The sequence below is a fragment of the Ictalurus punctatus genome, chromosome 21 (assembly GCF_001660625.3).
Source record: "Ictalurus punctatus breed USDA103 chromosome 21, Coco_2.0, whole genome shotgun sequence".
NCBI lineage: Eukaryota > Metazoa > Chordata > Actinopteri > Siluriformes > Ictaluridae > Ictalurus > Ictalurus punctatus.
The window spans coordinates 10,889,414-10,901,591 of NC_030436.2; the positions used below are offsets into that span (position 1 = coordinate 10,889,414).

At 39.9% G+C, this 12,178-nt stretch overlaps 1 protein-coding gene across 5 annotated transcripts in view; it reads left to right on the top strand.

Moving 5' to 3' along the window:
- Positions 1-11,864, top strand: part of pax7a (paired box 7a) — a 64,862-nt gene extending 52,998 nt beyond the window's left edge. For all 5 annotated transcript variants that reach the window (XM_047149334.2, XM_047149332.2, XM_047149333.2 and 2 more), the window contains exons 8-9: positions 6,761-7,010; positions 8,878-11,864. In XM_047149334.2, the coding sequence (XP_047005290.1) occupies positions 6,761-7,010; positions 8,878-8,993 (366 nt within the window). In that variant the 3' untranslated portion in view covers positions 8,994-11,864. The remainder of the gene's footprint in view (positions 1-6,760; positions 7,011-8,877) is intronic.
- Positions 11,865-12,178: the final 314 nt, after the last annotated feature.

Sequence of the window (12,178 nt, forward strand, 5' to 3'; positions counted from 1 at the left end):
TTTATTGCTGGAAGCTGCTTTTACATTTTCACATCACTAAATAAAGTGTTCATAGGAAACACGTAATAGGTTTTATATCGTCTGAATATTCCGTTAAGTAGCATTACTTACTGCAGTAGTTAACTTGTAGGCTAGTTCAGCATTAATACACCTTTAATAACGTTAATAAAGTAACACAGTAACTTAGCTCACGTCATGAAAGTGTTGATTCAAGTAGCATCAGTTCATTTACAGCATTTCTAAATGTTCGTTAAAGATTATCCAAATGTTATGTTGTTTATGATGAGGAAGTGATTTCACTCTCTGATGCAGGTTTGGCTAATTTTGGTTTGATATTTTAAAAATTAAATAAATAAATAACACATGGTTGTTAATGGTACTGTTGGTGTATTGATGCCAAAGTGAATGGGTTGTTAATAGATATGGCACTGATCTAATGAAATTAAAGAAACGTGCTTATTGTGTTTGTTTATTTATTTATTTACTCAAAAACTCTTACTCCTTTTTACACCATTAACCCACATGAGTCTCTCTCCGGTTTCATGCCGCCTATCAGCTCGGCCAATCAGTGATTATCGTTCTGCTCCTCTCCGATAACTCTCAGCAGCTCAGACACACTCGGGCGTCTCACACACACACTCGGGCGGCGGATTCTCCGCGGTTCTCCACCCTGACCTCTGTTAAACTTGAAGGTACCACCGGAGGGCACTGAGGACTCGAAAAGGGGGAGTTTGTGGTGACAAAAGTCCCCATAATCCACTGTGGGCCAGATTAGGAGTGTGTGTGTGTCTGTCTGTGTGTGTGTGTGTGTGTGTGTGTGTGTGTGTGTGTGTGTGTGTGTGTGTGTGTGTGTGTATTAGGAAAGAAGGGTTCTGCTGCTATCTCCTCTGCAGGCTGACGGCCCTCGGGCGAATTCAGTAACTCAGTCCTACAGAAGTCTTTGTACTCAACACTTCAACACTTCACCAATCAACAAACCTGTGTGTGTGTGTGTGTGTGTGTGTGTGTGTGTGTGTGTGTGTGTGTGTGTGTGAGAGAGAGAGAGAGAGAGAGAGAGAGAGAGAGAGATATTGAATAGCTCTTTTATATGATACCGTATATCATGCATTTATTTATTTTATTGTATCTCCCATAAGCTCTTTAATAAGCTATGGGGGGATAAATATAGGATTTTTGACTGTTATTGTTACAATAGTTAACTTATATACAAAATACAAAATAAATCTTAAAATGCAGTTTAATAAATTGCAGAATAAATAAAAGATATAGAAATAACCAAATGTTAAATAAATAAGAAATATAAATAAGGCTGTTGTATATGGCATGGGGGAACAAACTGAATGTTTTTGACTTCTAACATGAAGTTGTAAAAATATAAAACAAACAAATAGATAAATAAGCTAAAAAATAATGTACAAATCTGTTTAATAAATAATGAGTAAGAATATATCAGTAATAAAATGTTTAATGTAATTAAGTAAGTAAATATGTAAATGAAGCTGTTTTTTACAGCATGGGGAAATAAACTTTAGGTTTTTGACTCTCATTGTTACTCAAATGTGCTTACAAAGAAAATAATGAAAAAAATGACAAATGACTGAACAAATGAATGAATAAATAAACAAGTTAGTTTGAAAAGCTGTTAAATAAACAATAAATAAAACTAAATGGGATGTGGGAACACATTTAGGATTGTTGACCCTTATTGTTACTAAAGTGTATTTACAAAAGAAAGAATATTTACAAAACGATTGACTAAATGAATGAATAAATATGTTCAAATTAAATAGTCAATTAAAATAGTCAATAAGAAATAATTAAAAGCCTATGGCATGGGAGAATTTATTTAGGATTTTTTTCACTCTCATTTCTTCTAAAGTAGAGAACAAAGGCGACGAATCTACAAATGAAGAAGCAAACAAATGAATATGTTAAAAGGCTGACAAATGAATAAGAGCTACATATGTGAAATTAAAAAAAAAGTAATAAATAACAAAAGAGATAGAACATATAGGATGGTGGACTAAATGCTGGATTTTTGATTATCATTGCTACTGACGTGGAGTTCCTTCAAACTTTGAATGAACAAATAAATAAATAAACAAACATACAAATAAATAAATAAATAAATAAGCAGCGTACTTATAATTCTCATTCCCACTTGTGAAAATGTCATCTAGCTTCCACTTACATTTATAGCATAATAATTTTATAGTGTCTAATTTGACTGCTCGGTGTGTGTGTGTGTGTGTGTGTGTGTATGGACGGAGTGAAAGCCTGGCGTTTTGTCTGTGTGTTTGTTTATCTAAAAGGATGCACATTGTATCAATTTACACTCGTGCTTTAGAGACGCCGTAGGCTGTGAGCTCTCAGAAGTTGGGAGAATTAATTAGTTTTTTTTCCCTCTTCGTATTAGGACTTATTGAGTAATCTATGAGCAGAGAGAGAGAGAGAGAGAGAGAGAGAGAGAGAGAGATGGGTGTGTGTTGAGACGGGCACTTGCCCCGAGGCTGTGTGCTTCTACACTCTGCAGTCCTGGCAGCGGTTATCTACACAACACAGCTCATCAAAGTCACACGAAAGAGAGAGAGAGAAAGAAGGAGAGAGAGAGCGCAAGAGAGAGAGTGAGACTGGGGGACGGGAGGGGAGGAGGTTGTGAAGTGTGTGTGATAGCCACGAGGTGCTCATCTTTATCCCTCTCCAACTTGAGATGATCCAGATAAAACATGGTATCAGATTAAGACTCGGGATGCTATTGATTTGTGTTTTTTCAGCCACGTGAGCATCCCCAGGTGACAAGACGTGTCTAATCAGATCTCAGGTGAAGGAGATAATCTCACTGCATCCGTAAAGGTTAAACAACTTCTCCTCAACCTTCTCATGGAACTTAGCTTGTTACTTGCTGTAGTTTTTTACACACACCAAGCATGTAGCTCACTTCACTATGCACAAAGTTTTCACTCCTTTCTACCCATCGATAGAGACCTCCCTAAGACCACCAGTGTGTGTGTGTGTGTGTGTGTGTGTGTGTGTGTGTGTGTGTTTTGGTACGAGTGTACAACTGTGAGGTTTGGGTTTTTAACCCTGTGTTTCTGACCAGCATTGAATATTTTCGGTTGCTGGACTGTTTCTCAACAGTGACATCTAGGTGTGGAAAACACTTGTACCATCGTCATCATCATCATCATCATCATCATCATCATCACATACACACATACACACATGGCTGTTTAATGGTGAAGGAGTTTTAACTTTTTGGATGAAGAAGAAAGAAAAGGAAAAAGAGGTCGGCCTCGCACTTCCAGTTTCGGGCTCCATCCCAAATGCTGGTGTAGTGCACTCATGGCCGCTTTAACAGGAAATTAGCATTAGTATTAGATCTGCCTGTCATTTTAACCTGTAAAATAATCTGCATATAAATGTAACATCAAAACCTAGATCCTGTCTGGCATTTAGCTCTCTTAGCTCTCGGTACATACATTAAGTGTTTTCAATTTCTTAGCCCCCTATAAGTGTCCTACTACTTCTATGATATGATTGTAGGATTCAACATGGAACCTCCAAAGGTTCCTCCAGAGGGACAAACTCCTTCAGGGTTCTAGATATATGTTATTTTTAAAGGATGAAAGAAAGAAGAAAAATGAATGGAAGGAATACACCCTTAGAGAGAGAAAAAAAAAAGGTTTTAGAGGGTTCTTGGTCTTATGAAGGTTCCTTTTCATGGAGGAATGGGGTGCAGGGAGGCTAATACTTTGTGTACAGAAGCAGATGGGCAACAAACTCATCTGGAACCAAATACATGTTCTTCTGAGGGTCTATTCTGTGATATGTGTGCATATATTTATACAGGGTTCTGAGGTCTGTGCTCCTAAGAGTGCTTCTGTATTAGAAAGTGCTCCATGTACAGTAGAACCATTCTAGTACACCCCTGAAGAACTCTTGAAGTGTACTATATCCAGTAGAACACTTTTCGAAGGAGGAAAAGAATCCATATTATCCCATGCATATGTTACGGACCCTTCAAGAACCACCTTTGAGTAACACCAGGCAAAATGTTAAACTCCTGATCTACGTATTATGAAATTTAAAAAAGAGTTTTTCAGTGGTTCTTTACGCCTCCGAAAGGATTCTACTTGAACCCTGTGTGTAAGTAAAGCACTTTGTTGTAGGGTTCAAATGTTTCTTCAGAGAGACAGTGAAACATCACACATCTTCATGAGTGTGTTACACAGCGCTGTAGCGTGTAGTATTGCCTCCTCATGGCTCCGGCATTCCCAGTTCCTCTTCCACCTGTGTCTCAACTGGACCGACCATGGATCTCCAGCATACATGAATCCATGTCCCATACATGCTCCATGTGTGTGTGTGCGTGTGTGTGTGTGTGTGCGTGTGTGTGTGTGTGTGTGTGTGTGTGTGTGTGTGAGAAGTCCTACTAATAGAATTACCATTCGGAAATGGCTAACCGATGTGCCTCAAGTGTTTCCCATTTCCTAGGAGAAGCCTTTGTCAAATATTAAAAATAATACGTTTCCTCCAGAGCATCAAGGATCTATATATGTATGTACGTGTGTGTGTGTGTGTGTGTGTGTGTGTGTGTGTGTGTGTGTGTGTGTGTGTGAATGTGTGTGTCTAAGCAACTCCTTGATGGACTAATTGGTTTAGCAGGCAGGGAGGCCAAAGGGCAGCACAGCGTAGCCGATTCAACACGAACCTGATGTGAGGAGAAAGAGAGAGATCGTGTGTGAGGCATCTTTCTATCCTCTCTCTCCATCTCTCTCTATCTCTCTGTCTCTATTTCTCACTCTCTCTCGCTCTGTGTCTTTCTGTCTCTCCCTCTCTCTCTCTCTCTCTCTCTCTCTCTGTGTCTTTCTGTCTCTCTCTGTCTCACGCTCTGTCTCTCTCTGTCCTCTTTCTCCATCTCTCTCTATCTCTCTGTCTCTCTCTCTCTCTCTCTCTCTCTGACTCTCTCTCTGTCTCTCTCTGTCCTCTTTCTCCATCTCTCTCTATCTCTCTCTCTCTCTCTCTCTCTGTCTCTCTGTCTCTCTCTCTGTCTCTCTCTCTGTCTGTCTGTCTCTCGCGCTGTCTCTCTCTGTTTCTCTCTCTCTCTCTTTCTCTCTCTCTCTCTCTCTCTCTCTCTCTCTCTCTCTCTCTCTCTCTCTCAGGGCCTTATGTCCCTGAACATGTCTCATAAACCTCTTAAATATACTGCGGGTTACAGATGTACCATTTGTTTATGGAACTGACGCAGAGCATTAAGAACACTTTCCCCTCAGTTCGCTTTGTCTGTCTCACATCTGGCGTTACTCGAAATCTCAATATTGTACAACTTGAAATTCCTTCATACCTTCCACGGCATTGTACAGCCTGTGTACTGTACAGCAGTAAAGCAGTCAAGCTGGAAAGCACCGACGTGTTTCGTTAACGTTAACCATCACGTTACCTCACGTTAACGATCGCACGACTCGCGTTCGGTTTTTAGTCACTTAATATGTTATATCCCCCCCCCCACACACACACACATTTTTCACCTTAATTCCTTTACATGCAGTCCATGTGGTTTTCTACTCCACATGATTCATTATTTTTCACAGATTCATCCATTTTCACAGCATCACCCTCGTGCATCGTTGTTCTACAGTACACGTGATCGCATATCACTCGCTTAATCACATGAAAAACTCATCAAATCTTTGTCGAGCATCATATTCTCCCATGCATATAGAGGAAAGTAAAACTCCCAGTCCTGATGCACACCTGTAATTCAAATCTCAAAGACTGTGGTAATATATTTGTTTTTCTTTCACAGCAGTCACATTTCTGTGCATTTTCACCATTATTTTATGTATATATAGTATACATACTGCATAGCACAAAGGTAAAAACACCAACTCCACCCCTAAACTTGACCGTAAGCCGAATTGTTAATATTGTGCAAATTTGCAAGTAATATGACTCACAAAAATGTCCTGTGTCCTAATTCAAACAATTCACTTTACTTTAAAACACGTTTTACTTTAAAACACTTTTTTTTTTAATCTTAACTTTATACATATTCGAGTAGCATCTTACACTTTTTTTAATGCAAAACCCTATGTTTTCGCTTTCAACTCTAATTTTCCTTTTTTTTTTTTTTTTTTTACAATCCTTTATATGCAAATGTAATATATATAAAGTTAAACAGCTGTGGATTTGTGATCTGTTGTATAAAGCGCGGTGTAATTCGGTCGAAAAACAAAAAGGCACGTTCATGAACGGGTGCTTGGCTGGATCTGTCTTGACTTGTTATTATTCATGAGCAGGGGATTGTGGGATGCCTGGAGGGTGGGATTAAGTTCTCCCTCAGCGCTTGTTGAGCTGCCTGGCCGCCGCCCGTGCCCTGCCTGGGAGTCCATGCTGTCCCGGTGCTCTTTTACTCTTAATACATCTCTGGAAGAATTTCTAGGGTGACATTTAGTGTGTGTGTGTGTGTGTGTGTGTGTGTGTGTGTGTGTTGATGGATAAATTCCAAGCCACTCATTAAACAAACAGTGGAGCTTTTAAGATCTTCACGTCATGCAACTCTTCAGCAATATTATTTGTAATTATTTCTTATCTACAGCGGCATCCATGAGAACGGATAAGAATTTCATTGTGCGTTGTAGTTTGTGGACATGACAGTAAAGTTCTTCTTGAAAAGTTCTTAAAGTTTATGCCTGACTCACAGAGAACTCAGATCGGACGTTTTAAGTGTCATTTGCTTTATTCCGCCATGTCTCTGCAGGTGATGAGCATCCTGAGCAACCCCAACGCCGTGCCCACTCAGCCACAGCATGACTTCCCCATCTCACCGCTCCACAGCAGCCTGGACGCCTCCGGCTCCATCTCGGCCAGCTGCAGCCAGCGCTCGGATCCCATCAAGAGCGTGGAGAGCCTGGCCTCGTCCCAATCCTACTGCCCTCCTACTTACAGCGCCACCAGCTACAGCGTGGACCCCGTTACGGCCGGCTACCAGTACAGCCAGTATGGCCAGAGTGAGTACCGCTCCTGTCCGCATCATCCTGACCAGCAGTTCTAATACCTTATCGTTTCTATAGCAACAGCTCGACACTTGTATTTTTAAAAAAAAAAAAATTTTCAACCAAGTGCAACCGTTGACTTGTTGAAGGACACATTTAACATTTAGCATTTAGCATTTTTGGAAGGAGTCTCCAGTGTCAGCACTTTCTCAGTAACATGACTAAGTGTGTGTTTTTTTTGTCTTATTAACGTCAAGAGATAGAAAAAAAATAGGCTGGGAGTGAGGAAACGACTGTTTATGTAAGTGATAACAGGAACGTGTTTCTCAGATGTTTTGCAACGTTAAATGGATAAAAAAAAAAGTACGAAGTGTCGTTCTTTAAAAAAAGAAAAAATCACTGCAGCGTAAGAGGAATAAAACACTTCCGGGTGGTAACAGTAACTCTGCTTCTTCACACCACTCCATCATTGATTATTTTCCTCCAGCAGCACAATGTAGCATGTTTTATTTCTTCCACCTTTCTCCCGGAGTGGCCCATACTTCATGTTTACTCGAAATATTTAGTAATACAGAGTCACGATATAATCTAGAAGGTTACAGCGTCTCATATTAGCTGCAAGTGCAATCAACTTGACTTTCTACCACCGGGCAAAAATAATTGTTTTGTTTAAGGGTGGTGGAAGTGGTGAACGTGTCGATCGATGGCTGTGTCTCTTTCACTCCGTGACCCCTGTGGCCAGAGGAACACACACATGCTCCTGATAAAGATCCTATCCATGTCCCGGGGCTCCTCGTTTAGTCACACTCCACTCTGCTCGGCTGGGGAAACGGGCACCGGGCTGCTTCAAAGCGCACCAAGTACCCTCGGGGGGGTTAGTGTCCTCTTAGCCACCTCTCTCACCTTCCCTCACACACACACACACACACACACACACACACACACACATATACTGCAGGCCAGGAAAGGACTGATTGATTTAATTAACATAATCAGTGGCTGGTGTTGACACCGGGGCCAAACTGCAGCGCTTCTGCTCGCTGCCTCGGTGTGGAGTGCAAGTGAAGTGTGTGTCCTCAATGTGTGTGTGTGTGTGTGTGTGTGTGTATGTGTGTGTGTGTGATGTTGGATCGATAGGAAGGTGGATCACTGTGGGAGGCAAGCTGATGAGCGAGTGTCAGGTTAATTATCAGAGAGATTGAGCGACGCGAGCCGCTTAATGACGGCAGAATGAATGGAAGGGCTTTGATGAGGAGTGTGTGAGGCATGAAATCCGAGATGCCAAGAGTAATAAAGAGTGGCACACACACACACACACACACACACACACACACACACACACACACACACACACACGCACACACGCACACACACACACGTCTCCAGTGAGTGACAGCATGGGTTCATGCTTCAGCTATGCCAGTGTCATCAAGTGCTGCCAACAGACAGGAAAAACGGTGATTTGTCGCTGGGAATACTGGTGATCAGTAAATGGATGTCGGGAACAATGGTGGTCAGTGATTGGTCATCGGGAATAATGCTGATCACTGATTGGTTGTTGGGAACAAGAGTGATAAATAGTCAAAAGTCACTAAATCTAGAGACAGTAAGTTAGCAACGCTGGTGTGGAGACAGATTATATCTAAGAATCTAAGAATCTGGTAGGCCAGTATTTTTCCTTTAACACCCTTACCAGCAACGTGATTGGCTCTTTCTTTTTATGAAAAGGCGGGACTTGCGTAATACAGTGCTATCCCTGTCCCGTACTCATATAGGATATAGTGAGAATAATGACACAACTAAGCACACAACTAATGAGTGTGTGTGTGTGTGTGTGTGTGTGTGTGTGTGTGTGTGTGTGTGTGTGTGTGTGATTTTCTAGGTGCAGTCGACTACCTGGCTAAAAATGTCAGTCTGTCCACCCAGAGGAGGATGAAGCTGGGAGATCACTCTGCAGTACTCGGCCTGCTGCAGGTGGAGACGGGACAGGCCTACTGATCATCTCACCACACACTCTCTCACACACACACACACACACACACCCTCACACACACACACCAGCAGATCTGCTTATTAAGTGATCTACTTGTAATTCTCTAACACTTGTGTGTGTGAGAGACTTCCAGCCTGATGTCCCTGGTGTTTAAGCGAGAACTCGTCTGATAAAGAGGACAGGCTTTTATTTCTGACCGTGTCTCTTCCTGTACTGTATATACTCATCTATGAAGTCAGACGTCATTAAAAATTGTTCATTTTTTTTATTAGTACTCTCCTGATAATGATATTTCTCCTCTTCCTTGTTGTTGTAATTATGATTAACACCTTTGTTTTCGCTATGAAACACAACACCGACCGGATCTCATGCAAAAATCCGTCGAATAATTTTATGATTTAAACAAACATCATCATCATCATCATCATCATCATCATAATGAAGCTGTATGAAAAGCTATGAGTGCAAATCCCTTCATTCCTTCATGTCTTCGTTCTCTCTGAATTTGTGCTCGTCAGACCGTGACATTCCTTTCCCGTTCCCAAATTTCGGAACTCTGTACTCTTAATGTGAAACGGTGCGCATTGACGAGCTTTCCTATTTCGCTTTACATTCCAGAAGATCTTGGGAAGTCTGACTGAGGATCTTCTCCTGGGAATTTACGTCATCGCTTGTGAGACAAATGTTCTCTTCGCTACTCTTCTCCCTTAGGAAAGAGGATTTGTGGGATATAGGCTCTGTTTGTGAGGTCCTATGGACAACCAAAATCTTTCGATCTCTAAATCACTAAACTCTTCACATTAAAGACTCCCCTCGAGCGAAGTTAAATATGCATCTACAGTACTGCATGTATGTAGGCCTGGTAAAAATCACGTTTTGAGAGAAACAAGGTGTTTCAGAACCTGGTTTCACCTCCTAAAGACTCAGAAGCACTTTGCTTAGACAGCAGATGAAGGACTTTCGTGTACCTACACTGAACTTTGACCTCATCTACTATTATTACTGAATTATTCCACTGCAGTTACTTCCTGGATTCTTCCTTTGTATAAATAACATAGAGCAAAAAAAATGTAAATGCTTTGTAATTTAATGCAACAGTTTTCATTATCAGCAAAAAAAAAAAAAAAATTGAGTGAAAAGTAAAATTTTAGAAATATTTACACAAATTTCGGAAGTTGTTAGTATTTGGTTCGTCCCGTTTTCTGCTTTAATGACAGCATGAGGGATAAGACTCGAAGAAAATCCATCTTTTTTCGGCTACAAAAACTTCACATGATCAATATCATACATTTGCTTCGGTTTAAATAATGAAGAAATACCGCAGGATCTTCAATATTCTGAATATTTAGCATTTTAAATTTTGTTTTAAAATTGTAAAACCTTCTGTCTTCAATTAAACACTTAAACATATGATCCCAGATTTTCAGTGTGGTCTTGGATATTTGGAACTGATAGCCTATAATAATAAAATAAACAATGTCTTGGCCTACATGTATACGAACAAACACCTTTACTCATGTGGTGTTTGGATCACGTCAGAACGTCGGAGTGCCGGTTTTTTTCCAGATCCGAATCCCTGTGTTCACACACACTTCCGCAAATCGAATCCTCATCTCAGTTGCTAAAGGGCAGAGGTGAAAGTGCAACATCACATTCTCTCTCTCTCTCTCTCTCTCTCTCTCTCTCTCTCTCTCTCTCTTTTTCCTTTCCTTTCCTTTTCTCTCTCTCTTCCTTTCTTTCTTTCTTTTCACTTCCCGTTCTTCATTCAGACTCTTTCTTCAACTTTCTTTAAAGACGGTCCGATCTTTGACCTTTGTATAGCCTTTCCAGCTTATTTATATTTAGTTGCCCGTGAAGGAAACTGTACAGTAAAACACGCAGATTGTATTTGTTTTGTTTATGAAGAGTATGTTTTATACTAAACCAAAAAAACAAAACAATTATGTCCGATAGTAGATGAAACAAGGGATTTGGTTTTTTCGTCTTTTTTCCTTTTTACATTTGTTTACTTTACTTTTTAATTGATATGTAGGCTTTTTTCATTTAAAAAATACAGTACTTTGTCAGAGTGTGGGTTTATTCTTTTTTTCTGTTCTTATGTTTTATTTCCATGATGATGGAAAAATTTTTTGCTATAATATGAAACAGCATTCCATAAATTCCCAAAAAATTGTGAAATATATATATAGTATATATTATGTTTGACTCTTCCTGGCCACTACACAAACTGACATCGATCACATGGACGCCGATGATAAGAACTCAACATTTTCAGTTTGCAGATGTGAATTTTTATTTTATTTTATTATTACTTTTTGGAACAGAGACGTTTGTTTGATTGTTGTGGAATATATCTGGTAGAAAAACACAGCCATGATCGGTGCTACTGCAGCTCCGGCGCTGAAGAACTCCTCATGAAGCCTCAACATATCAAGACACTGCGAGTAGTTGTTGACTGTTTAGATGATTCCTTTGCCCCTGATTGTGTACATTTTATAAATAAACAGAGAATCAACTCTTAGCTTAGACCATCCGTGGCTAACGTGCGCTAATCGACATTTGGATATTAAAAGTGTATCTATTTCCTCCTGAAACCCCTGAAACCAATCACTTAAACCTATCACTTAGGATTTGTGTTTATGCTTTCTTCCATTTCTGTTTAGCATGTGCGTCTGTGTGTGTGTGTGTGTGTGTGTGTGTGTGTGTGTGTGTGTGTGTGCGCGTGTGTGTGTGCGCGTGTGTGTGTGTATACATTCCCATGGTATAATTTATTCTGCTGTATGATGTAATAGATTAGTGTGAAACTTGTATTTGGTATTTACTACTTTGGTGTCTTTCCTGTAACACTGGCATAAATGTTACTGATTAAAGATCTAAAACAGAAAGAAAAGAAAAAAACCCTGCTTGTATCATGAGTTTATAATTTTATAAACATGACGATGCTTCAAATGCAAATACAAATGCATCTTTAAAGAAAAGTCTGGTATGGATCTATAGGAATATAGGCCTAGTCGTTAACTGAAATACTGGGTCAGAATATTTAGCCTTCAACATAATGGTTTATAGATATAAATAGATATAACATCTGGTTTCATCTATTTGTATGATCACAAACAGCTATTTTTTTTTTAAAAGAGTTAACATTATGTCAATTTGACAGCGATCAAAATTTCCGCCCCCAAACCGGGAT